Source organism: Mesocricetus auratus, unplaced genomic scaffold (assembly GCF_017639785.1).
Source record: "Mesocricetus auratus isolate SY011 unplaced genomic scaffold, BCM_Maur_2.0 Super-Scaffold_100007, whole genome shotgun sequence".
Lineage (NCBI taxonomy): Eukaryota > Metazoa > Chordata > Mammalia > Rodentia > Cricetidae > Mesocricetus > Mesocricetus auratus.
In genome coordinates this window covers 1,134,924-1,162,836 of record NW_024429191.1, presented here as the reverse complement: position 1 = coordinate 1,162,836, position 27,913 = coordinate 1,134,924, and the positions used below count along the sequence as shown (strand labels likewise).

Below are 27,913 nucleotides of genomic sequence, written 5' to 3'. Positions count from 1 at the left end.
CCAGGCTCACCTGGTCAGCATCCGCAGGCTCTGGGAAGCTGCAGTTCATGCCCAAAGCCTCTCCCAGAATCTTCACAAGGGATCCAACCCCAGGTTGCTGTTGGCAGTGCCCATCCAGACCAGCACAGAGGTTGTGTACCAGAGCTGAGATGCCGAGGAAGGCACCCGGGCTGGCGCCCAGCGACTGCAACAGTGGCTAGGGATACACAGCAGCCCACCCACCCCAAGAAGGCTGGTAAGTGACACACAAAGTGTCCTCAGCCCTCCTCGACCCTGAGCCAGCCTGGCACTGGGTCCCAAGCACGCAGCAGTCTGGTCCCTACCTCCTGCTGTGAATAAAGGACTCTGCATGAACTTGTTTCTAGAGAGGCCCCAGGGGTCCCTGCTGTGTAGCCAGGATAGAGATCTAGAGATCTATACTCTCAGGCTGAAGGGGGATAGGAACATTCATGCAATGTCTACGGATATTTGGGGGCATCATAACAGGAGTTAGAAGGGCTAGGGGTATAGCTCGGTGGCACAGCATCTGTCTAGCACGTGCAAGTTCCTTGATTCGATGCCTAGTATCAGAAAAAAAATTAGCGAAAATATCATGGCTGGATGTGATGGTGTAGGCCTGTAGTTGTAGCAGTAGGGAGGCTGAGGCAGGAGTTCAAAACCAGCCTAAGCCACATAGTAAAATGCTCTTTCCAAAGAGATGGGGCAAAGCAACAGCAAGAACACCAGCAATTAAGGAGGTAGAAGGACCGACACGACCCGAGACCATGCGTCCCGCTCAATGGCCTCTCTGGGGTAAGACACCCCATGACAGCTACCTGATCCAACCTGACACCAGCAGCACTGAGTTGAATGACCCTGGTCCAAGCTGCCAGCTTGTGTGAACAAGGCGAAGGCCCCTAAACACAAGTTGAGTAGAGAATCCCCACCACAGGGTCAGGCCACACCACACATGGCAGAACAGCTTCTGCTCTTTCCTGAGAGCAAGACATGAGCCAAAGTCCTCTCTGCACCGAGTGAATCACATGAGCTAGCAACCTGGACAGGCTGACACTTACACCGGGGAGCTGCACGAGAGAGGCCTCTTCCAGAGGCCAGGAGATCCCCAAGAGCAGGTGAGAGTCCCTCTGTGTACCCAGGGAGGCACCCCTGGAGGACTGAGAGGCCTGAGCTGGGGGCTGGAGTCAGCTCAGGTGTGTCACAAAGACAACTGGTCCGCTAGAGCTGTCAGAAGGCGTCTTGGAAGTATGAAATTTCTCTAAATGCAAGTTTGGGTCTCCTGATTGTTGGACTATGGCTGTCTAACCACCGGCTCAAAAGCTGCCTGTGAACCTAGCAACCGGCTCCCACACCCAGTGTGCCTTGCAGCACACACGGCCCGTCTCCAGCTCATCCCTGCTCTCACTGCACACCAGCCCCCTGCCATCTCCTCTCCTCCATGCACTTTCTTATCAATGCTGTTTAGCTGTTGTAGAAGCCTCTCAGACAGGTGAAGTGATCTGCCTCACATGACCTCACATTGCCCAGCCTGAAGGTGATGAAGCCCTGCCTTAGTCCTGGGTTGGGTTCCCAGGTTCGGCTCTTGCTGCTTCTCAGAACAGCTCTAGGCTCAGTTCTGGAGAAAGAAAAGAAAGAAGAAAGGAAGGAAGGAAGGAAGGAAGGAAGGAAGGAAGGAAGGAAGGAAGGAAGGAAGGAAGGAAGGAAGGAAAGAAGACTGTGCGAGTGGGAGCTCTGGTGCCCTGGGTGTATGTAATGTTAGCTTGAGACCATCTAGTGCTGGCCAAGTTGGGAAAGGGGGTGGCTGGCTCTGTCCTGCTGGGCTTGCAAGATGGTGCACTGGTTCACACGAGTAGTCAAGGCACAAGGTATTCACATGGCGGGCCACCAGTGCACCTCTATACCAGCGGGTGTTTTGGAATTTCAGCATTTATATTTATGGGTGTGTACATGTAAAAGAGAGAGAATGTGTATGTGAAATTTGTATGTGTGAATATGTAGAAGTGTGTATGTGTGAATGTTGGCATGTGGATATCTGTGTGTGAATGTGTGTTCTGTGTAAATGTGTTATGTGTGTATGTGCATGAGTGTATATAAAGATGTATGTGTATGAATGTGTGTGCATCTCAGAGTCCATGAATTCTGGAACATACATCTCAGCATGTATCTTCTATGAAAACGAACACACACATATAGCCTGAAAGCACATTCTGGGGTTTGTTTGTTTGTTTGTTTGACTTGTCAAAGTAAAAGGACCCTCCATGCTGCAGACAAGAGGCTGCAGAGGCAGCAGGTGGGAGAAAGCCCGCAGGCCTGGTGAGCCGAGCTGATCCCTGGACGCCAGGGTGGAGGGAAAGGACTGTCCAGTGCTGTACTCTGGCACCCACACATGTGCCTCACATACACAGTAGTAATCAGATAATTTTCTAAAAGTTAAAAACATGATCATAGACTAAACTTTTAAAAATTAGAGACACGGGCGCATCAGACAGATTCACTGTACCTTGAAGGAGAAAAAGGTGTTTGTTGTGGCCTTGACCAAGAGCCCATAGCTCCACTGCCAGGCTGTCCTCACACTGTCTGTCTGTCCCACTCACTCCACTGCCAGGCTGTCCCCACACTGTCTGTCTGTCCCACTCACTCCACTGCCAGGCTGTCCCCACACTGTCTGTCTGTCCCACTCACTCCACTGCCAGGCTGTCCCCACACTGTCTGTCTGTCCCACTCACTCCACTGCCAGGCTGTCCCCACACTGTCTGTCCCACTCACTCGCTTTTTCCAGCTGTCTCCTGACGCACAGCACAGCTCCACCATACAGACAGGAAACTCAGGGAACGCTGGCTGTGTCCAAAAAGCTGCTGGGCCTCAGAGACACCATGACCCTCATCATCATGATGCTGCAGGGGACTCTGGCTGACTAGTCCCAGCCATTGAGTGTGTCACAACCACTGGCTGCTGTGCCCTCATCTGCTTCCAGTCTAGGATAGTCGGATGAGGACCCTCAAGAGGCACCTCTGCCCCTGAGGCCAACAGGAATGCAGAAGCTGGAGCAGAATTACGGAGCAGGATCCCAACATGGGCAAGCTGCCCTGCCTGGTGACCTGAGTTTTTCCATCTGTGAATCTGTAATGGTGACAGCGCCTACCTCTTACAGACATTGACAGGGAATGTGGCTCACTGATGGAAACTGCTGGCTAGCTTCACAGGGATTCCCAATTGCAGCACTCCCAAATAAATCTGCTTATAAAAAAATAGCTGCTCTGATATTTTTAATTGTGTGTATGTGAGAGAGTGTGCCTGTATGTGTACATGCCATCTGTCATAATCAGAAGATCCTCTGGAACTTGAACTAGTTGTGGGTCACCCTGTGAAGGTTCTGCAAAGACAGCCAGTGCTCCTAACCGCTAAGCTACCTCTCTAGCTCTGCAGAGGCCCTTAAAATTGCTTTACACACAGCATATAATTTCTCACCACAAGCGTAAGTCAAAATAACTAGGTCCATCCTTAGTTCCTGTACCAAAAACCAGTCTCAGAGGGCTAAGGAGACAGCCCCACATAAACCCTGGTGGGAGTGGTGGCCCACCTGTAATTACAGCATTCAAAAGGAAGAGACAGAGGATCCTCAGAGTAAGCTGGTTATCTAGAGTAGCCTGCATCAGTGAGTTCTGGGTTGCCTCTATGGACATGTACCGGCACACGTGTAAACCTAAACCCACACACATGCAAACCCAAACCCTCATACATGCAAACCCAAATCCTCATACATGCAAATCCACACTCACACACATGCAAACCCACACCCACACATGCAAACCCATACCCATGTGCATATAAACATGAACCCATACACACGTAAACCTATACCTACCCACATGCAAACCTGAGCCCACACACAAACAAACATGCATCCATTTGCACATTTTTTTAGAAAGGTCCAGACAGTTGACCCACATAGATCAAGGATATGGATCACTGAAATTCAAATCCAGATCTCACTGGTTTGACGGCACACACTTAGTTCTAGCACTTGGGAGGCAGAGGCAGAACAGTGCATAGTTTGAAGCCAACCTGGGATATATACCAAGCTCAGCTCCCTTCATATGAAAACCAAACCTATGATAGTAAATCCTGCCTTGTATACAGTACCACGGTTCAGCTCCATCCCTGGGCCATGAAGAGAATACACAATTCTAGCATGGGAGCAGATCACCCTCACGTGTCCAGCAACCCAGCCAAGGAGGGAGGTAGGGTCTGGGAGTGGGGGGCAGACTCACCAGCAGTGAATGCACCATGGCATCTGTTGGCTTTGGGATGAAGGCCAGTGACCACAGCCATGCCTCTGCCTGGTCTGCCTTCACCTCCCTAGCCAAGATGAGCTGCTTCATAAGGCCCACACAGTTCTGGGAGCCACAGGAGGGCAAAGCATCTACCAGCGGATGCCTGTGGAGCAACACTCACACGGGGACAAGCCAAGGCTAGGGAAAAGGGAGGGACAGGCCTGAACTCTCTGAGGAAGGAGCCATGCTAGGCCTGTGTTCATCTTGCTATGCCCAGCTAGCAAATGCAAGAGCCTTGTTCACCCTCCGCCAGGACCCACCAAGGGGTTGGTATGGGATGATGAGGCCCTGGATAGGCTGGTGGTTTCTATTTAGCCATCTAATGCTCTCAGCCCAACACCAAAGAATGTGCGGCTTGACTGATTTTACTGTCTTATTTCACAGTGCTCGGAATGGGGCCCCAGGGCCTCGCACGCTAGGTAAGCTCTATCCTGTGCTAGTGCCCTGCATTGGTTTGGTTTTTCATTTTGAGACAGAATCTCTATATATATTGCTTAGACTAGCATTGAACTCACTCTGTACCCAGGTCAGCCTTGGATTCATGGTTCCCCTGTTCCAGGCTCCAATTTAGCTGAGATTTCAAGCCTGGGCCAGGGGCTTATTTATTTATTTATTTATTATATATAAGGAATTTATTGTCCTTGTCTATTTTTGTTAAGACTGAAAAAAAGGTTAGAAGTCTCCAAAAAGATGTTGAGGTGTCCTGTTGTATGGGGGGGGCGGCAATATCTAGAGTGGGAACAATGACTGTATGGAGAGGTTCTCAGGTCATAGCCACCACCCATGGGCTCCAGCTGCAGGAGACTGTAGGGTGGAGACAGAGGTACCCCCGGCATTCCACACCATCTGCTCTGTGGATGACTCTCAGCTTGCTCAACTGTGGGATGGGAATGGGGTGACAATGACTTGCTCCAGGGCTGCAGGAATTCCCCCAGGGAGACGTGCTGTGGACAGAGAGTCATCCCCCAAACGATTTCCCTTGTTCGTCTGTGGGGCAAGGACAGCTGATACTGAAGAGAATACCTGCCCTCTTGAAACATACAGACCTGAGAAGGGGCTCCCTGCCTCTGAACCCAGAGATCCAGGCAGACAGATGGACAATATCTGCAGAGTTTGCCATGGAGAAGTACAGGCCCCTAAGGTTCAAGTTTCCATCCTAAGGCTGGAGTGGTGGCACAGGCCTGTGATCTTAGCATTTAGGAGAGTGAGGCAGGAGGATTGCTGTAAATTCTAGGCCAGCTGAGGGAGACAAACAGCCCTCCTCTGCCATGTGACTCCAGGGAAAGTGTCCTAAATGGTCTGTGCCTTCCCTAGAAATCCAAAGAGGAGAATAGCAGCAGCACTTGCAATGGGTTAATTTGAGGGTTTGATGAATGGATATCAACAGGGCCATAAAAGTCATGTGTTCCTTCTCATGTTATGTGGTCATTTTATAAAGGACAGGGGACTTCCCTCAGGTGACCCAGCACAGTCTGGAGTCCCTGGAGTGAGGTCCTCAGAGAGACCCCTGGGTCCCTTCACCCCCTTGCTGCCCCACCTCTGAGGGTGGGGATGAAGTTGAGGCAGAGTCGCAGCCTGCAGCACTGCATACTAGACACCTGGGAAATCTCCACAAGAGGGGACTCAAGGGACTTCAAATGCTGATCCCTGAGCATGTACAGATGCTGTACCCGGGGAAACAACACCATCTTTGTCGTGTCTGTCTGTCTGTCCGTCTGTCGCTCCACCTCCTGCCCCCCACCACCACGGTCGCCTTCAATCTCAGCCCGACAAAAGCTTGAATCTCAGGAGAAATTCCAGACTCCATGCAGGTAAGCTGGAGTCATACCCTGTCTGAAGACCCCAGAGAGTACCAGGGATACCCACCCCATCAAAGAATCCCCAGAGGCAGCCTACCTGTGGCTCCGCCTCCACCCAGAGTGAGGTCCTTACCGATCATCATGACGTCTAAAAGATGAAAGCTGCCAGACTTCAGTCAGCTCATCCACGGAAAGGCCTCGGAGCTCAGACACCAGCATCAGGAATATCTCTGCGGCCTGGGGTGCAGAGGTGACGAGATGTCACCTGGCCATCCCCTACTCCCAGGCAGAGACAGCTGAATGTCTGGACGGTGAAGTCACACATCCACCTTCCCGTCCAGAAAATACTGCATGTACTCCATCGACAAGTAGGATCTGTATCCCACACTAGGACGTGGTAGAGGAAGACAGGGCATGATCCCAGCACTCAGGAGGCTGAGGTAGGAAGACAAGTGTAAGGCCAGCCTGTCACAGGCTGAGACTCAGTGTCACAGAACCAAAAGAAAAAATGCCATGGAATCTGCAGGTGGGACAGTGGGCACCGGTGGAGGTCAGAGGTCAGCGTGGTGGAGCTGGCTTTCTCCTTCCACTTCACAGGGGCTCTGGGGACTGAACTCAGGTTACCAGACTTGTGTGGTCAGTGCCTTTACCCACTGAGTCATTTTGCTGGCCCTTGTTTTTGTGGTTTTGTTTTTTTGTTTTGATTTTGGTTGGGTTTTTGTTGTTGTTTGAGCTCTAGTCTCAAGTAGTTTGACCCGTCCTCAAACTCAATATGTAGCCAAGAATGACCTTGATTCTCCGGACTCTGCCTCCTGAGTGCTGGGACAGCGGACATTCACCACCGTGTCCCATCTCTGCATCTCCGGGGTCTTGTGCAAGCCAGAAAGGCACACTCTACCAGCTTAGCTCCATCCTTAGCTCCTTGGTGAAGCTTAGCTTGGATTCAATAGCTTTTCCTCTTTTACTTCAGTCGTCTTTAGTGAAAGCTGTGTGTGAGATTCAATCGTTTCTCCCTTAATTTGCCCTTTCCTGCTGGTCGAGACGTAGCTCTCCCTTCCAGGATTTTTTCCAGACTTTATCTAGTCTTAGGCTGGTGATAGTCCCATTGCTAGGGTGGATGCCCACGTGGACAGCTGTGCATTAGCCTTTTCTCGCCTCACTGTTCCATGGGAACGCCTCACTGTTCCATGGGAACACCACGTTTCTTTCCCACACGTGCACCACTTTGCTAATCTGCTGGCCTCCAGCGCACTTTCCAGTGGGCAGACAGCAAACTGGTACTTTTGTCTCTGCCCTGTGGAAAGAGGGGAAGACATGATCTTCCTCCTAGTGTGAGATGGTGCACTGAAATGTCGTTTGTGGTTCTTGTTCCGGCCAGCTGTCACAAAGGGATTGAACTTCATTTTTTCAGCTGCAATTCAGTGATGGCCACAAAACAAAAACAAAAACAAAATAAACCCCACTAGTTTGAATATTTAGTAAGGAACAAGCTCCAATTTGTAAATGTTACTAAATCATTCGTTAGTTTTTAAATTTTTACTTTTTTGTAGCATCGTCTGGCCTGGAACTCCTATACAGATATGTTAAGAGAAGCTTTTTCCTTGCTTGCCGATTTGGTTTATCCCCCGCCAGTCGCCTGGGCTCTGCCGCGCCAGCCTGGTTCTAGATCCGCATGAGTCCCAAATAAACACACAGGAGGCTGTATTAATTATGAAGCTGTTGGCCTTGTTCGTCTCTTACTGGCTAGCTCTGCCTTAAGTAATTACCCCATAATTGTTAATCTAAGTATGTTTCTTACCGGAGAATAGTTCCCGGTGTCCTACTCCCATGGCGTCACATGTTGACTCTCTTGTGTTTCTCCTACCCAGAATCCTCCTGGATTCCTAGCCCCACCTATCTAGATTCCTATTGGCCAGACAGTGCTTTATTAGCATAAGACTTCCCCAACATCTCCTCTTTTCTGTTTAAACAAAAAGAAAGGTCTTAACTTTAACACAGTCAAATTGTATATAACAGAACAGTTATCAAGTAAGAACATAGTTACAATATTTTAGCAAGATTTAAAGAAAATATCATCCATCCCATCCTTGTGAGTCCAAAGTCCTATATGTAGCTTATCTCTTATCATAACTAAGGTAAACTATAATTATAGCTATCTGTCTTCAACTCTATCAAAGACCACAGAAGGATAATATATAAACACTAGGATTGACAGAGACATCTTACTGCCTGGACAGTCACCCGAAGTTCCTCTGTAACGTTGGGACATCCATCTTCAGCCCATAGGCCACAATGTGTCTGGAACACTTCTCAGCAAAGCAGGAAATTTCAAACTGTCCATCTGCGTTGGCAGTCTGTCAGTCATTTTTCTTTGTCCTGCAGAAAGTCTCGTAGACTCTTCATCAAGCAGGAACCCTGTAAGACTGAGTTCAGTAGTCACTTTCCTGTGGGTCCTGCATGTCCAGATGATACAACAACAGTCAAGAAGTACAGGCAAGAGCAGTTCTTGCCCAAATGGCTAATCTTGCCATGTTGAAAGCAAACTTTATAACGAGTTTCTTCGATGCCCATCTTCCTCTCAGACGTAATTGGTGCTGCCAGGAGCAGACATTTCTCATTGTCAAGACAAACCCTAAACCATTTTAAATGCCATGTTCTGAAGGTCTTTGAGAGGTTTGAAGACTGTCCATCTCAAATATATTTCTGTATATCTAGAAACCTAACTTATGTAACTAGAAATTCTATTATAAGTAACTATCTATAGTCTGTATTCAATTATGCATTACGTTGTAAAAGATCAGTATAAGCACAATACTTAATCAAGAGGAGAAATATAAGCATCACAAAATTGACCTCGATTTTGTCTCAATAAATGAAAAACAATACCCATACCATAATTCCCCTTTTTACCATTAAAAGAGGATTGGCTGTGATCACTAGCCAATTATAAACAATCCCATTTAAATGAAAACAAAGTTTTATAAACAAGATGGGAATTGGGACGTCGCTTATTCCAAACTGCTTCCTGCTGGAAGGGGGCGCTGTTTATACCATGGGGATCATGACAAAACTCAGAAACCTGTATAAGTCCGTATTTTCGGGGTCTGTAAAGCTGTATCATCTTAGCTGTCTCAGTCGTTGAAACACCTGGTCCACTGCTTCCGGGGGTCTTGGTTCGTGAAACCACAGAAGCCTGGAAGGAATTCTCAGCTTTTCATTTTCTGTAGAAACATAAGCAAAAACTCCTTTTCCGAGTAACATATCCTTATACTTAAATTTTGAAGTCAAGTCATTTTCAAAAGATAGAAGTTGGATTAATTTAGCAGCCTTTATAATCAAGTGTACTTTAGCAGCTGTTCCTTCCTTAGCAATCAAAAAACTGAAAAACATAATAGCGTACAGTATCCAGACTCTCTGTGTATTTTCCATCTTTACGTGGCTTATTTATTTATTTATTATTACTTTATTTATTTTTCTTTGAGACAGGATTTCTCTTTGGAAATCTGCCTGCCTCTGCCTCTGCCTCTGGAGTAAATCCTACCAGCGTGCGCCACCACAACGCCGGCTTTTGTATTTATTTACCACTTTGCCATTTCATTTTCTCTCTCAGTCTCACGTATATTTTTAAACACACTGTAAACCTTTAAAGGTTTTGTTCATCCAAGTCTGACTTTACTGTAAATCTTTATGTTTTTCTGGCCACGTGTCTTATCTGTTAAAACCGCGGCAGTTTAAACTGACGGTTTTTTTCAAGATGGCGGGCGTAAGCATGACTCCAGCTTACCGCCTCAGTCCATGCTGACCCCCAGCAAAAACTGCCACTTCCAGCTGTACGTACACACCTTTCAATCGTTAGCAGAGTCTCTTAAAACAACCTTGCTGTTTTTTTTTTTTTTTTTGCTTAGTCAGGAAGACTCCGGTAAACGAGCCACGTGAATCTCGGCTTGTCGATAGCAAAACAGAGCACACCTGAGAAAAATGCTGCTACCAATAATCTGTGCTTCTCTCTGTTCTTCTGTTTCTAAAATTCCTTTAAAGCTTTTGTCATTCTGCGTGGAAATTCATCATCCCACTCCTGAGAGACCCACCTGCATCTGCATTAGAATGAAGGACCATCAGTGCTGTTACCTTCTCAGCTTGTTAGACCCAGCCTCACTCTTTAGCCCTGGCTGACCTCACACTCACCACCCTCCTTCCTCAGCCACTCAGGCACACCTCTGTCTGTGCCTGCCTTTCTGTTTGCATGTTGTGTTTATTTTCTATGGTTCTGAGGATGGAACCCAATGCCTTGTGCACACAGGAAAAGTGATCTACCCTCTGAGCTATGTCTGCAGCCCTTGAACTTTTTCCTACCAAAAGGTGACTGTCAGCAGTGACGGCAGGAAAGCATGGTCGCCTGAAGGCCGGTCATGGAGGGTCCAAACACTCCAGCAGACACAGGGCTGCCTTCAAAGCATATCCGTGATTCTTACAGTTGCTTAGTTTGGGGAGACTGACTCATTCCTCCCGTCTCAGCTTCCCTTTAGTCCCAGGTCCTTGCCACAACCTAAGCCCGAGGCCATGGGAGAAGTAAGCCCCGAGGAGCCATGCGAGGCCCATCTCCTGCTGCCTGCTCAGCAATGGGCCTGCCCAAGGCAGGGATAAGGCCCCCACTGCATGGCTGCCACCGTGACCAGCTTAGTCTCAGAACAACACAAGATGTACCCAGCATGGCTGTACATGCTGTAGTCCTAACCATTGAGATGCACAAATGGGGGTCATCATAAGTTACAGACAGCCTGGGCTACAGAGTAAGACCCTGTCTCAAAAACACAGAAAAAGAAAATTGCACAACATAAAGCAGACTCCTTGAGGCCAATATGTCCATCCCAGAATGCAGGGAGCCTCCCTGGGGTGGACCTTCTCTAATCACACTGTCTTCCCTTCCACTGGTGACACTCATGGGCAGCACCCATGACTGACTGCCACTGCTGCAGCTGGCCCTGACTCAGATAGCTACAGAGCCTCTCCATCACCCCACCATGCTATCTGGAGACCTCAGAGTCTTGGGCCCACTTCTCCATCTCTGACACCTGGCTGCAGGATTTAGGGACACCTATCTGCAGCCACCACCAGCATATAAATAAGCCCATGTTATATACCAAGGTATCTAGGGCATTTGGCTGAGGTATAAATCTGTGTTGGAGTGCTTCCCTAGCATGTGTAAGATCCTGGGTTCTGTCCCTAGTTCCATCAAAAAGGAGAAAGAAAAGAAAAGCAAACAAACAAACAAGAAACCCACTTGGCTCTACAGCCAGCATTTAATAAATGTGCACAACTTCAGTTTTCATTGAGAACACGTGTGCCTCGCTTCTCTCAGTCACCCCAGGGGACACATTCCCCTTCCCTGACTCCCGAGTGAAAGCTTTGGTTAGGGCTTCTCTCAGTCACCCCAGGGGACACATTCCCCTTCCCTGACTCCCGAGTGAAAGCTTTGGTTAGGCCATTCCCACCACTGTCCCCCCATATCACCAACACCAGCCCCCCCCAAGGAGGGCCACACTGGGAGTTTGCTTTCTATGGGGCACCAGGTCCTGGCTTTGTTTCAGGACTGGAAAAAAAAACCTTGTCTGGGGCCACTGGTTTTAGGAAGGGACTGAGACATTGTAGTCTCCTGGCAACACAGGCAGAGCGGTCCTCCCAGGGGGCTGCATATCTGGTGGGTGAGGGTAATGTCCCTGTAAGGCCTAACAAGGGACCTCCTAGGGAAGGAGGGGGCCCTCTGACACAGACACTGCTTGCCGCCTCAGGGAAACCCACACCCCATAGTGCACCTTGCCCCAGTCATGAGACCAAGGAACATGGGCAGCCTCTAATTCTGCACGAGTCCTTCAGCATGTTTGAGGCAAGCGGTTAGAGAGGCATGTATGAAGTCATAGTAGGCACTACCGAGGTGCCCATTCCCAGGGCATGGGCAGATCAGCAGGTGGAGGGTTGTGCAATGCTCACAGAAAAGGCAGGAAGTAACCTAAGCACTCATCTGTCAGATGGAGTACATTGGATTCTATTCCCAACAGTGTACAGTAAAGGTGATTCTTCTCTGGGAGGCCTGGGACTATGCCTTAGTTTGGGAACTGCTTGCCTAGTGTGCACCAAGTCCTGGGTTCAATACCCTAGCACAGAATAAACCAGACTCGATGGCACGTGTCTGTAATCCCAGCACTTAGGAGGGAAAAGTATCAGAACAAAAGTTGAAAGTCATCTTCAGCTACACAGCAAATTCTAGGTCAACCTAAACTAGATGAGACTCTTGCCAAAAACAAAACAAAGCTGCCCTGTCTGTGTGTGTTTGTCCATGATGCCCCTCTCTAGAGAAGTGTTAGCTTTACGGTGACAGGAACAAGCTGGCCATGTCGTAACTCTATGCCCAGAACCAGGTGCCTGATGCAAGAACAGAGTCACACTTGTACCTTAGGAGGTCCCTTATGTCAAAGCTGAAGACCAGACCACTTCATCTCCATGACAACCTCCAGGGGAAAGATGCTGAAGGCAGGCCTGAGTGGCTGGGCCGGGCTCTGAATTTGAAGAAGGGTTAAAGCCTGGCTTCTGACATGTGTCTTTGGGGAATTCAGGCTTTAAGGGAGCAGAATAGAGGAGGAGGGGCATGAATGCCACTCATAAATACCATTCACAGGTTGCTAGCTAAAGGGTGTGACATTTCCTTAACCCCTTGTAGGGAAATGGTCAGTATACCATATAGTCAGAGCTGAGGAAACCAAGGCAGCGAAGCACATGTCTCTGACAATGAGGTCCTACTCAGCACTGGCAAGGAATGGAGGCCAGATTCATGCTGCATAGTGGACTGATGGCTAATAAGTAGGGTTTGCCTTGGAGAGTGATGCACTCCAAAGTGATCTCAATGATGGGTATGCACCTCTGAGTAAGCCAGAGCAGATGCCGGATCAGACTCTCTGCTCTGCTTTGCTTTGGGTTTTGCTGTCCTGAACGCTCACCAATCCTCCTGCTTCCAGAGTCATCCTCTTCAGTGCTAGTGTGATGGATTCACCACACCCAGTTTGACTGGACACTTAAATGGGTGGCCAACATCATGTGTAAAACACATCTCAAGAAAGGTGGGTTTTGCTTGGGTTTTTGTACGTGTATGTGTGTGTGTGGTATGTGTATGCACATTTACATATATGTGGGTCCACATGTGTGTTGATATGCATGCATATGTGCTCATGTGAAGTCCAAGATCCAGATATTTTTGATTGCTCTTTTACATGTATTAAGGCAGGGACACTCACTTGAACCCCAAACTCGGCAATTTGGCTAGTCTAACCAGACAGTTTACTGCCCTTGGCTCTGCCTCCCATGCACTGGGATTGCAGGTGAGCTACCATGCCCACCCAACTTTTTTTACTTTTTAGATTTATTTTTATTCTTAATAACCTGCATTTGTCTATGTGTGGGTATGAGCATTTTTTCCAAGACAGAGTTTCTCTGTGTTGTCCTACAACTCACACTGTAGACCAGGTTGGCCTTGATCTCAGAGATTGGCCTGCCTTTGCCTCCTGAGGGCTGGGATGTGTAAGCAGTACATGCAGAGGCCAGAAGGGGGCACCAGATCCCCTGATGCTGGAGTTACAGGTGGCTATGTGCCACCCAACATGGGTGCTGGGATCCAAACTCAGGTCCTCTGCAAGAACAATGCATGCATCTAATCACTGAGCAACTCTCCAGCCCCAGCTGGCTTCTTATGTAGTTTCTGGGATCTGAGCTCCCTTGCTCATACTTTCATGACAGTGTTTTGCCTAACAGCCATCTCTCCATGGAGACCCTCAGTTAAGGAGTTTTTCAGAAAGACTAATTCTAGCAGGAGTGTAGATGTGGCTCAATGGTAGAGTACTTGCCTAGCTCTCACAAGGCCCTCGGTTCAATCCTGAGCATAGAAAAAAAGGAAAATAAGATAACAGAAACCATAGAAAGATGGAGAGTTTGGGACCAACCTAGGCCTTGTAACAAACACTCTTCCCAAAACAAAAACAAGAGCCAACCATGGTGGCACATGCCTGTAATCCCAGTGAGTTCAAGGCCATCTCCTGCTTCACAGTGAGTTCAAGGATAGTCTGGGCTACATGAGACTCTATCTCAAAAAACCGAAGCAGTAACAAAAAAGTGATAGTAAGAATAATGTTCTTGGGGTTGGAGAGATAGACCAGTGGTTAAGACCCTGTCTGCTCTTCCAGAAGACCCAGGTTCAGTTCTGAGCACCCACATGGTGCCTCACAAACATCTGAACTCCAATCCCAGGAGAGCCGATGCCCTCTGCTGGTCTTCACAGGCACTGCACACATGTGGTGCACAAACATAAGCAAGATACCCACACACATAAAGTAAAAATAAAGGTTAAAAATAATAATGAATTTTAAAAATTAAATGTATTGTTAATATTTCCTTATACAGAGGAATAATTGTCTCCTAAAAAGACAAAAAACAAACAAATAAAACCAAAAGTATTTCTCCTTGCCCCAGACATAGGCCTTATTCAACTCTTTCCATGTACCACTATAACAGAGAGGCACAGCACAGGGGAGCTTCATATTAGCAGGAACTTTCTAGAAAATCGGGAATCCTGAACCAATTTGTCCACAAAATAGACAGACTAAAAGCGTCGTTGAATTTAAAGCAAATTTCCTACAAAAGCCCAGACCAGGAAATTTCATCTGAAGACAATTCAGAGAGAAGGGAGAGCCAGTGCCCTCTGAGCTGGCAGAGAGCCCAGAGAAACATCTAGAAGAGGCTGGCCCTTGACAATGACCATTTCTGGGACAGTTCAGGGTTATACAGTCGGGGAAGGCCTCTGTGGAGACAACCGGCTTCCCACTATGGCCAGGGTGACCGCCGCGTGGAAAGGACAGCGTCACCTGTGATGGCTGGGTCCCGGACTTCCGTGTGCAGCAGTGTGATGGAGGACAGCACCAGTGTGTGCACAGCCCTGGCCTTCTGGAACAGGGGTCCCGCCGTGTGTAGCTCCTCACAGGCAGCATGGTGCAGTACGCCGGCCTGGAAGCTCTGCCGACAGCTGAAGCTGGAAGCTAGACTGGACTGGACCAGGGCAAGACGCACACTCAGACCACATCCTGGGGACCCAGGCAGGAGCTGCAGCAATCAGGAGGGCTAAGGGCCACAGAGGAGCTTCAGGGCCTCACCCCCCAGCTGGGCAGTAACACAGTAGACCAGGTAGAAGAGGGCGAGAGATTAGAATGGGAAAGTCTAGCGTTCAGGAGCTCAGGGACAGGAAAGACGCTGCAGTCGGGAGGGTAAGGGGTGGTGGGTGCTGTGCTGTGTGGACAAGGTTCTTGGCCTCTCTGGAATAGAGGTCGGTGTGAACACAAAACCCCTTTCTCCCTTATCCAGGCGGCCGCTGTCCAGAGCGCGTGTCTGTCACTACAGGAAGGTGTGAAGGAGAAAGTGGGAGAAGATATGATAGGTGGGAGGAGGACAGATGAAGGGGGATGCGGGAAGCGGGGAGGAGCAGGAAGGGCAAGAAGAGAGGAAGGAAGAGGGGAGGAGGGAGAAAAGAAGAGGAGGAGGGAAGGCAGGAGGCAGGCATTGCAGCACAAACCTTTAGTCCCAGCACTTGGGAGGCAGAGGCAATTGAAGGAGGAAGGGAGAGAGGAGGAGAGGATGGAGAAGAAAGGAAGGAAGGAGGGACAAAGAAAAGGGACAAGGAGAGGATGACAGCGGGAAGGAAACTGGGGGGGGGGGTACGCTTACCATCCCAGGCAGGGGCTGAGTGTTCAGGGAGGAGCGAGCTGTGCGCAGAGAGCATAGCGACAAGTCCTTGGTCTTCAGCAGCTGATCCCCTTGGCTCTGGTACGTGGTGGGGCACCGGCCCAGGATGTCTACCTGGGATGTTCCATAGAGCGGTCACCCCCTGCACCACCTCCACTCCGCTGCCCCTCCCTTCCGGCGCTGGTGCGCTGGTCTCACCTCCTCAAATGTCTTGGACTTGTGGACCCCTGGACAGCTCTGCACAAGGCTCAGAACCGATCGCTTCACGTTCAAGGCCCAGTGTGGCTCAGAGCGGTGGGGACACAAGTGGACCACGTGCCTGGCACTGAAGATGAAGCCAAGAGGATTGCGGCCCAGAGCAGCGCTGTGGGAGGAGGGATGGAGTCACAAGTGGCTGTGTCCTGCAGACCTCCCCATAAGGAACACCTGGGTACTGCTTCCCACTTCTCTCTGCTCCAGGATGTCTACTGGGCTTGTGAGCGTGGGGACAAAAGCCACAGGCAGGTGAGCTCGTACAGAAGAGGCTCAAGATCAGGCTGAGCTCTGAAACTTCCCCCTGAATTCAGAATCTGTTGCCCCAAATGACACCCCAAGGACACCCAGAAATCCATCCGTGTCAGACAAGCTTTCACTGGACCCATGAGGCAAGCCCCCCTACAGTGTCACCTACCAGAGAACAGCAACTCTATCACAGGAGAAAGGCAGATCGTCCAGACTCTGGTCAAGGTGTCACTATCAGTGCTGGGGACTGAATCTAGAACTTGACACATGCTAGGCAAACACTCCACCAATTAAGCTAGCCCCACATTTTATTATGACTGGGAGTAGGGGGTTGCATTAGTGAGGACTGAATCCAAGGCACCGCTCATGATGAGCAAGCACTCTCACTAAGCTATAACACCCTTTCTATCTGTCTTTCTTTCTCTTTTCTCTCTTTCTTCCTTTCTTTTTAGAGAGGTTTTGTTGTTGTTTTGGGTTTTTTTGTTTTTGTTTTTGTTTTTGTTCTTTGAGACAAGGTTTCTCTGTGCAGTCCTAGCTGTCCTGGAACTCACTCTATAGACTAGGCTGGCCTCAAACTCACAAAGATCTGCCTGCCTCTGCCTCCTGAGTGTTGGGATTAAAGACGTGCACCACCACCACCACCCCACTTCAGCACAGACAAGACATCATGGAGCTACAGCAGAGGCTAAGATCTGGTTCCAAGGTCAAAGGCCTCAGAACCATGGGAATTGCCTTGAGAGTCTGTCGCTGTGAAACAGGCCTTGGAAAACCAGTTTTTACGTTAAGCTTTGACTAGACAGAATTAAAGCATGATTTGTTATGTTGGACTCCTTCAAAGTGGACCACTGCTTTCCTCTACCGAGCAACACATGTGAGTCACTTGGGAAGTGGGAACAACTGAGCAATTGCCCAGATCAGACTGGCCTGAAAGATTGTCTTGATTGAGGACTGAAATAGGAGGCCCAGCCCACTGTAGGTGGCAGTGTCCCTAGTCAGATGGGCATGAACCTTACACAGCACCTATAGGAAGTTACAGAGTGAGCCAGTACCCAATGTTCACCCAATGGCTTCTGCACCGACTTCCCTCAGTTGCTATGGTCATAGTGTTGATCCCAGCTATAGAGCACAGACTGGAAGAGCATGCTACACTGTACAACCCATCTTATCCTTCAGGGCTGGAGGTACAGCAGGTCAGTTCTAACCCTGTGCTCACCTTGGATTCCAAGAAGAACAAAACAATAGGCACTTCAAGTAAGGCACATCACTCCCTAATAGAGGGCAATTAGCCACCAAAGAGCAGAGATGGTCACCTTGTGGGTACCAAGCAGCCCCTCGAGCGCTGACAGCGGTACGAACTTCTTCAGACCACCTTCACAGAACCAGACTGAGGCAAGGCCACACCTTGCCCATGTCATGCATACCTCTTCTGTACCCCAATTCTTCCTCCAAAGCTCATGTCAGCACCCAAAAGATGGATGAGGGACCTCTGCCCCCTGCGTCTGTTCTTCCCAGCATGCCATACTGATTAGGTTGCCTCTCTCTGTTTTTCACAATCATTCAGTATTCAAATTGATATATCAGGACTGTGGCCAAGCCCAGCTGGTGTGAACTGCAGGAGCTCTGGCTTTTGCCCTCAAACTCCAGGTTATGATCATTCAAACTAGGCACACAGTAGCCAGGAAGGTGCCAGGAGCAGGACCGAGCCTGTGCCTCTGGGCCCTGCTCTCACCTGGTAGGACTGCTGGTCAATGCCTGGTCCCTGGAAGGTGGTGGGGGGAAGGGTGCTGAGGTCTGCATCTCTATGTAGATACAGGAGACCAAGGTGATGCAGGACTAAGGGAAATGACCACACTCCAAGCCCACAAGCCGGTAATGCAGGCCCTTGAGCAAACAAAATTGTCCCCATTTCCACCTCCCAGGGAGACCCCTGTACCCTCCATCTCCAGTTGGTGTCAGGGGTGAGGGTCCTAAGGCAGTGCCTGGGATCTCAGACCCTGGGCTTACAGAAATGCTAATGGTACTTTCTCAGACTACAAGTGTCAGTCTGGTCCCAGGAGAGTGACAATCCCCAGGGCCCCTGACTTAGCATTTCTGATGAGGAGTGGGGGACAATAGGCCCCTTAGAGGAGACAGCCCCAAGCCTTTCAGGGGACCCATCTGACCCTGGCCAGTATCTCCCACTCTGTCCTGTCCCTGCATTCCTAGACAAAGGCTTTATTTTTTTTGTAACAAATGAATTTGCAATAAAAAAGGGAAGAGGAATCTGTCAGATGGGGCCGTCTTTGGGCTGACTGCCCCCGAAGCTTTGAGCCCATGTCAGGGAGCCCTGGGAAACCAGCATAAGGCAGAGTTCCAGGCTTGGCTGGGTCACAAAAGGGCAGCTTAGTCTGGGGGTAGGCAGGACATTGCCTTTTACCTCCTCAGACAATGGGAGAAGGGAGACCAGCTGGCCTCAGGGGGAACAGAGATCAGAGCCACCCAAAAATCACATAAGAGCTGTGCCCATTGGGTAGCTAGCAGATAGAGCTCTCTACCTGCCGCAAGTGAGTGGCAGGCAGTAATGGAGAGTCCCCTCCATCAGAAAAGAAGCCACCTGACCATGCTATTTGGAGTCATGAAAATTCCTGTTTCATTGGTGGTCTACCCGGATCACTTGACAGAGTCAAAACATGAACATGCTAGGTGTGGTGGTACACATCTGTGATCCCAGCACTCAGGAGGCAGAGAAGAATCAGGAGTTTAAGGCCAACCAAGGCCATGTAACAAATTTGGGGCCAACCTGGGCTACGATAAAACCCTGTTTGCAAACAAAACCTGTTTTGTTTTCCAAGATAAACCTTTATTTGGCCATCACTCCAAAGTGACATCTCTTTAGCATCCCCCTTCTTGGGTTTTCTGTTCTGGCTTAGTGTACCCAGAGCCCGTTAGTCATGGGAAGGGGTTACGGGCTCATACACAAACTCTCAGGCCAGGGTCTTACCTCAAACTCGCTGACTCCTTCAAAACCTTCACCTGGGACCCCAGAACAGATGTCACCTGGAAGTCTGGAAGCTGAAGCAAAGAGTACTATGAGGTGGTGGCCTCTCAGCTCCCTTCGTGATGGAGGCTAACGTCCCTTCCTCAGAGAGAAGGTTCTGCATCCCGGGTGGTGGCCACCCAGAGACTCCAGTCGTAAGTAATAGAATCGGTCTGATAGAAGGGATCCTATGACAGGAATCTATAGACTAAAATAAGTAGTGGTTGAGTGGTTGGAAGAAATGGTGCTTGCAGCCAAACCCAATGACCTGAGTTCAATCCCCGGGACCCACACAGTCGGAGGCGAGAACTGACTTCCCACAAGTTATCCTCCAGCCTCCACATGTACACTCACACAGAAATAAATTAATAAAGACTCTGCCAATGAGATGAGTTTAAGTGACAGTGTCAGCTGCTACTTTAGAGGGCTAATTTTGAACCCAGAGCACAACCAGTCAAAAACACGTACAAAAATTCACCAAAAACAAATGTGGTGGCATGCAACTGGATGCCCCGGCATCACCAGGGCTGGTGATATGTGTGCTTATTACAACAAAAATTAGGTTTTCAAGAATCAGGTATGGTGGTGTCTCCTGTGATTCCCTCACTCACGTAAAGCTGAGAAGCATGGCTCATGCCTGTAATCCTAGACCTGGAGCGGGTCTGAGGATGACCAACGCAGGAAGATGTGTGTTCAAGGGCCACTCTGGGCCACATTTGAGTTCCAGGCTAGCCTAGGCTACACAGTATCTGAAAAATAAAAGTAATTTTAAAAGTTGGGCTGGGGATATAGCTCCGTGGTTGACTGCCTAGAATGCATAAAATGAGCTCTACACCCAACACTGGGAGAAAATAGAAAGGAATTTTTAAAAAGTGTTTATTCTTCAGGTGTGGTACACACCTTTAATCCCAGAACTTTAACCCTAGAGGTGGGGGGGGGCATTCCCAGGTGTGCCTACGCCAGGGGTTGATATCAGCGTCCTCCTCTGTCACTCTTCACCTCATTTTTTGAGACAGAATAGCTCACTGAATTTGGAATTCACCAATTGGGCAAGACAAGCTGCCAGGGAGCCCTGAAGAATCCTCTATGCTCCACATCCTCAGGGCTAGAATCACAGGTGTGTGCCCAAGCCTAGCTTTTCCTGTCAGTGCTGGGGATTTGAACTCAGGTCCTCATGTTTGTCAGCAAGTGCTTTACCCACTGAGCATTTTACAAGCTCCCCAGAAGACAGGGCATAATGGAATGAAGATCTGGTACATGTTAGAATATAGGCAAGTTTTGAATGAGTCGTAATCAGTGAGAGAGAGCCAATAAAAAAAAAGCTTGCCAACCAAGTGACTCCACGTTACAGAAGTAAGAAAATCCCTAGACTCAAAACAAATAAACAACAACAAAAAAAGAATTCGGAGTTGACTTAGAACCATCACAAAAGACACCATTCTGTGGTCCATGTGAAAACACACAGAACAGTTTCTGAGAAACTCTTTCAGCAAGTGTTCCAGCCAGCTCAAGAATGTTGCATAAGTCCCATCAAAACCTCAGAGGAAACCAAGGCCATGTATATGGCATGGGAAGGTTTGTCTAAGAAGCAGGACAGTCCTCATAATAGGACACATGGGAGTAGGTGAGCAGTTCCCCTTAAAAGGATACAGGGGAGCTTTTGATACTTGGGAAAAAAATAAAAATAAAAACAATAAAAATTCAACCGCCCAGTGAATTGAGCCCACTGTTCTGCCAGGACAGACACCACTGCATCTAATGGCTCCTAAGCCTGTGGGCCAGGCAGTGCAAGGCCAGTGTCAGCAGAAAGAAAGACAAGGCAGCCTAGATGCTCAGCTGAACATGTTTCCACCAGTCTACTCGTGTTTGTGTGTGTGTGTGTGTGTGACTGTGTGACTGTGTGACTGTGTGTGTGTGGCTGTGTGTGTGTATGTAAGCCAGAGGTTAACTTTGAATGTTTTCTTATCACTCTCCATTTTTTTTAAATCTGAAGCTTGTGAATTTGGCTCCGATGAGCCTCCTGTCTCTGCTTCCCCATAGCCCAGTTACAGGGATACATGGCCACACCTGACTTTTGACATGGTTACTGGGGATGTAGCAAGCACTTCACCGACTGAGTCAGTCCCCAGCCCAGGTCCAACTCTGTCAAAGGCTTTGGCTTGTTTTGACTCACCCACACTTTGGACCTTCACACTTGACCCTCAGTTAAATTGTCCCCATGTCCTGTGCACCTGTTTCTTCCTGCTGGGCCACTGAAGTGTCACCTGCAACTAAAACAGTGTTCTTTCCACAACCCCTTCCTGGGAACCTCACCTCCTGAATCTGAGATACCTTGTAAAGATTTCTGTTGACAGATTGGAAATTCAGGGACTGTGTCACCTCCTTGTGCCACCACAACCTCCCAGCTATGCAGACACTCACCCATAAGGTCATCTGGCATGGGCCTAGCACTTCAAGGATGGCCAAGCCCTGGAGACCCAGGCCACTTGTCTCCAGTGGCACCCCCCTCAGGCTGGTGCTGGTGTTGCTGGAGAACCGGTAGGTGTATCTGGTGCCCACAGGGAGATGTGTCCCTGCTGTCTCTGGAACCAAATGGAGGGAGCAATGTCACCCTAGCAAATGTCACCCAGCATTGTTCCCACTCCCCTCTCTCCATGTGAACCCTGAGAGGCTGGCCTGGCTGGAGAAGCCAGGGAGCAGCAGATCCCCTGAAGGGCTCAGAAGAGAACAAAGACACTCCCAGAATGTGCTCAACCTTGGTGATACATAGGTATATGTACACACATGTACATGTGTCTATGTGTGCAAATGTATGTGGAAGCCAGAGGACACCCCGGCTGCTGTTCTTTGGCACCTAATTTTGTCTTTAGACAGGATCGCTCACAGGCCTGGAATCCTGAATTCAGCTGAGCTAGCTGCTCAGCTCAACAAACCCCAGGACCCAGGCAATGGTACTGCAAATGTGAACCACTATACCTGGGTGCTTTGTATGTGGATTTTGGCGATCGGGCTTGTATACTTATGTTTGCTCGGTAAGCATTCTATTGACTGAGCCATCTTCCCAACCACCCAAGTGGGTATTCCTTACTTTCATCATTTTACAGAAACTTAGCAAATACCACATTCAAGCCTCAGCAGCCTCCAGCCAGTGAGATGGCTCAGAGGGTCAAGGTCGTTGCCAACAAACCTAATGACTAGAGTTTGATTCTTGGAGCCCAAGAGTGGAAGAAGGAACTTACTCTTTGAAGGTGTCCTCTGACCCCTACACACGCATGCATCACCACACACACACACACACACACACACACACACACACACACACACACACACACACACACACAGGAACCAACCTTGGCAGCCCGGCTCCTCCTCCTCCTCTACTACCCTGATAATTATGAAGTAGGAATGGGCTGTTAGCTTCCTCTTAGTAACAATCCAGGCAGGAAAGGTGGCCAGCCTGGACAGAGGTCTTGTTGGGGGTGAGGAGGAATTGCTAGCAGGAAGAGTGGCTGTAAGGAATAGAGAGGGGTCTGGAATTTTCTAAGTCCACCTGATGGAGAAATGTGAACGTTACATTGTCCAGTGTCACTCTGCCATAGCCTCAGGATACTTATCTCTTTCTCACCAATTTGCTTCCAGAGTTTTCTGGTCTGCTCCACCCTAAAGACAAATGGGATGTAGGCCAAAGACATTTATCCACCTGGGCACTCCAAGGCAGAAGGAAAGTGTGGCTTGGGGCCGGGGTGGCTTGCTATTGGAAACTCACTGTGTGGGTGGCTTGGTTTCTGGAAGCACAGCCGAGGCTCTGTGGGACTGCTCCTCACCCCACCTTGCAGCCCTGCTGTGCTCTGCACCACCCTTGCTCCTGCTCAGAGGTGTGACTCAGTGTCCCTGGGACATGCACTCACCTTTGCAGGCCATCATGCAGGACGTCTCCTGTTTGACGCGTGAGCCTGCAATTTCTGAAAGCGCAATCAGAACCAGGGCAAGATGAGAAAGAGGCTTGGGATAGTACCCCACCCCGGGGACCACCCACCTGTTGAAGGAGAGGATGAGACAGAGCGGGCAGGAGTGAGGGAGCTCTCCAGCTCCTGCCCTTCCCCGGTTCAGACGCCAATACCAACGGCCCCGATGGCTCAGGCAGGTGGGCCTGGAAGTCCTGTGTGTCTCTGCTTTTTTCTTCTGCCCCAACCCCACGTCTGATGCATCCATGAGTCCTGTTAGTCCCACCAGCTAGCACTAGTCTTCCTCCCTCCCTCGTTCCCTCCCTCCCTTCACCCTTCTCTCCACCCACCTGTCCACCCATCCATACGGCCATGGCTTCAGGTCCATGCCTCCAGCAAAGCTACACCTTCTCTTGCCCAGACACCAGGGGAGCCCTCCAATGCTCCAGTGGCCACGGGAGACGGTCCAGTCAGTAAAGTACAATGGCTGGAGTTTGGATCCCAGAATCCATACAGAAGTCAGGCACTGTGGTGCAGACTTGTAATCCCAGCCAGTGCAGCCTGCTTGGCGAACTTCAGGCCAAATGCAAAAAAAAGCTAACTCAAAAAAACAGGATGGATGAGGGAGAATGACCCTAGGTTGACCTCTGACCTTTGCTTACACAGGCATATGCATGAGCACATACAAACACACACGGGGGGGGGGGTCTCCTTTTTTGTTATAAAGTCTCAGCCACAAAGCCAGCCTTCACCCACCCCTCTGGCCATACCCACTGTCTCTCACCCCCCTAGCCACACTGGGCTCAATGCCTTGTACAAGCTAATTCTGTCTAAAACTGTTCCTTCTACCCTCTGAACTTCCAGCTGCGTTAGGCCCCAGAAGAAATGCCTTTCCCCAGAGCCCCACCCTGCCTAGTGAAGGTCCCTGCCTGTCTTTCTCTACTTCTGCTCTTTATCCATAACTCTTGTAAAAATTTGTTTTAATTATTCTGACTTAGTTAACTTTGTAGCCTTCAGCTTCTGGAAAAGAACTCAGCACCCAGTAGAGAGTGGAAAGGTTAAATGAATGAATTCCAATCAAATTATATATTCCACCAATCCCATCTTCCTAATATCCAGAGAAGGCTTACTAGCAAAAGAAGCAAGTTCCAACACAGCTGGGCCCACTCCACAGTTTTATCACTATTCTATTACAAATAAGAGTTAGTAAGGGCCAGTGAGATGGCTCCGTGAGCAAGAACACTTGCTGCCAAAGCCGTATGACCTAAGTTCGATATCCAGGACTGACAGGGTGAAAAAAAAACCCAACTCTTGCAAGTTGTAATTTGACCTTCACATGTGTCCTGTGGCATGCAAAGCCAACACATCTACACACACAAAATAAATAAAATTTAAAATTCTTAAAACAATAGTACTAAATTTAGGAAAGAGTGGATGGATGGATGGATGGTTGGATGGATGATGGATAGATGGATAGATGGATGAATGGGTAGATGGATGGATGGATGGATGGATGGATGGATGGATGGATGGAAAGAAGAAAGTAAGGAGGAATTGAAGGACAGATGCACGGGTGGATGGATGCATGGATGGGTAGATGGATGAATGGGTAGATGGCTGGCTGGCTGGATGGATGGATGGATGGATGGATGGAAAGAAGAAAGTAAGGAGGAATTGAAGGACAGATGCACGGGTAGATGGATGCATGGATGGGTAGATGGATGAATGGTTAGATGGATGGATGGATGGATGGATGGATGGATGGATGGATGGATGGATGGAAAGAAGAAAGTAAGGAGGAATTGAAGGACAGATGCACGGGTGGATGGATGCATGGATGGGTAGATGGATGAATGGGTAGATGGCTGGCTGGCTGGATGGATGGATGGAAAGAAGAAAGTAAGGAGGAATTGAAGGACAGATGCACGGGTGGATGGATGCATGGATGGGTAGATGGATGAATGGGTGGATGGGTACATGGGTAGACACAGCAACCAAGAAAAGCTGGTGAATGGTGTCAGACAGTCACTGTTGTGACACAGAGGATATGCTGAGTATGAGCAGGTGCTGCACAATTCAGGTGTGGCCCAGTTTCCTACCTCAAGCTGCTGAATATACCAGGAAGGCCCCAAACCCTTCCTATTCCCCCATTCCACAGCCTCACAATGGGAAGTGGGTTTCACACCATGTTGCTTAGACCTTTACAAAGATTCCAACATCACAGACTATCTGGAAGGGTTGTCCCATCCTGGATACTTTGATTCACTGACCAAAACCTTCTTTCCAATAAAACAGAATATCAGTGAGGGAAAGCCCACATCTGAAAGACACTTAGCCCCCCTGATTTCCTCCCCATTTGTTTCAAGTCTTTGATAACTAGGACCCATCCGTGTTAAATCATGCCCCAAGTGTAAAATTCACCCCAGGTTTTACAGGATTTTTAAAAATCTCAATATTTTTCAGTATTGATCATGCTTGTTAATGGTAGTTTGGATATATAGGGTTAAGAAAATGTTTGGGAAGTAGGGGAAGCTCTGTGTGTGTGTGTGCTACAGCATATGTAGAATCAGAGGAGAACTAGCCAGAACTATTCTCCCATCTACCATGTGTATCCTGGGATCATACTCAGATCATCTGGCTTGGTGGTAAGCACCTTGACCCTCTAAGCCAACTCACTGACCCCATTTATTTATTTGGAAACAGGGTCTTGCTGTGTAACCAAGACTAGCCTAGAACTTCAATTGGTGTGCTCCAGCATGCCTGGTTCACACTCACTCACTTCTGAGAAGAGGTCTGAAATGGACTGAAGCCCATGTGTGCTTTACAGTCTGGAAGGTTTCTCACGTCCATGGTTGATGTAGATCCACCCTCAGTCAGCCAACAAGGGTTTACTGAATCCCCAGAGAAGGCAGAAAGCTTACTGCCATCTCTGCGCTCCACTGATAGTCACCTCTGGCTCCTAGGGCTTGAACCCTCACTAGTGTATGAGTCTGATACTTAACTCGGTTACTAGAACATTGTCCAACACATTGGGAACAATGGTGCCTGCCTCCTCCCTAAATCTAAAGACAAATAAAAATTTTTCAGTGAAACTTTAGTGTCCCAACTGAAAAAGCTACAAAGGTGTGGTGGCACACACCTGTAATCCCAGCTCTTGGGAGGCAGAGGCAAGCTGATCTCTGTAAATTCAAGGCCAGGCTGGTCTACAGAGTGAGTTCCAGGACAGCCAGAGCTACTCAAAGAAATCCTGTGTCAAAAAACAAAAACATGCAAGTAAGCATGCAATTCTGTCTCAGCATACTCCAGAACTTCACCCCTGCACGGGAGAGCAACTGTACACCTCTGCACACCACCTCCCCACCCCTCCCACAGGGTTCAGGTCTAGCTCCCAGCAGCTTCTATGAACCCTACCTTACCTGCTCCAGGAAGGCAAAAGAAGGAGAAGAGAGACAGGAATTTGCCTGTAAATTTAGCTCCTCTCTCTCCCAGTGAAGAGAAGCAAAGGGGTGTCGTCAGAGGGACAAAGGGGCATTTGGGGCGAACCTGACTCCTGCAGATCAGGGTGGCTGCCCTCTCCATGTCACTAAGACTCCGGAGAAGAAAAAGAAGAAAACTGCATGTTTACTTACTCCCCGAGGTCATTCCTGCCTGCACCCAAAGCAAGACCAGCTCCAGGAGCCCCGTGGGTACAAGCATCACCATCCTCCAGAGACAGGAACAGGGAGCCCACAAACCTCAGGTTGCTCCCTAGAGTGACTGGCTCAGCTCTCTCCAGACCAGGGGAGAGGGAGGGAGGTGGTGGGGCATAGGCCAGCCAATCAGAAGCTTGTGGGGACACTACTTGCTCCCTGGGGGCAGGGGGAGGAGGGGGCTGAGATCACTGAGGGGAAAGCCCTTTTTTGCCTTGGAGGAAGCTTTAGGAACCAGTGAGGTCTGGGGCAGACGGTACTGTATAGCTGTGTGGCTTTGTTCCTGTTAACATTTATTTGCATATATGTGCATGTGTGTATATGCATGTGTGTCACAGCATGCATTTGGAGGTCATAGGACAACTTTCAGGAGTGAGTTCTGTCATGTAGAGTTTGCAGATAGAGCTCCAGCTTGGCAGCAAGCTCCTTTACCTACTGAGCCCTCTCACTGGCCCTGCGGGGGTTTTGTTTGTTTATTGTTTGTTGTAATCTAATATAAAAGACATAAAATTGACTGTCTTAATGCACAAATTCAGTGACTTTGGGGACATCTAAGCCACTGAGCCATCGTCACCACCTGATAGGCCGTAGTCAGATAGTTGGCTTCTCTGCTGGAGAAGGTAGGGTGACTGTGAGGCATATCTACAAGACCTTGGGGACAGTGCTGGGGAGGGTGCCTGTCAGAGCTTTGGGCTCAGTCCCAGAGGACAGGGGAAGGCAGCTCTGCTCACATCTAGCTTGTTCTCCCCAAGCTGGCCTCAGTTTCCCTCACCCCAGAGTTCCCTCCACCTGGGCCTTTTTTGTCATGCTCCAGGTGCCAAAGCTAGACCTTTGTTTTTTGGTTTTTTTGTTTGCT

At 49.1% G+C, this 27,913-nt stretch overlaps 1 protein-coding gene across 1 annotated transcript in view; it reads right to left on the bottom strand.

The window, feature by feature from the left end:
* LOC106022374 overlaps nucleotides 1–23,756 on the bottom strand; it is a 115,713-nt gene extending 91,957 nt beyond the window's left edge. The window contains 11 exon segments of the mRNA XM_040747920.1: nucleotides 11–196; nucleotides 4,269–4,434; nucleotides 6,264–6,367; nucleotides 7,312–7,424; nucleotides 15,037–15,217; nucleotides 15,884–16,021; nucleotides 16,106–16,271; nucleotides 19,389–19,459; nucleotides 21,846–22,006; nucleotides 23,333–23,460; nucleotides 23,719–23,756. Coding sequence (XP_040603854.1) covers nucleotides 11–196; nucleotides 4,269–4,434; nucleotides 6,264–6,367; nucleotides 7,312–7,424; nucleotides 15,037–15,217; nucleotides 15,884–16,021; nucleotides 16,106–16,271; nucleotides 19,389–19,459; nucleotides 21,846–22,006; nucleotides 23,333–23,460; nucleotides 23,719–23,756 — 1,452 coding nt within the window.
* Between the last annotated feature and the right edge of the window lie 4,157 nt (nucleotides 23,757–27,913).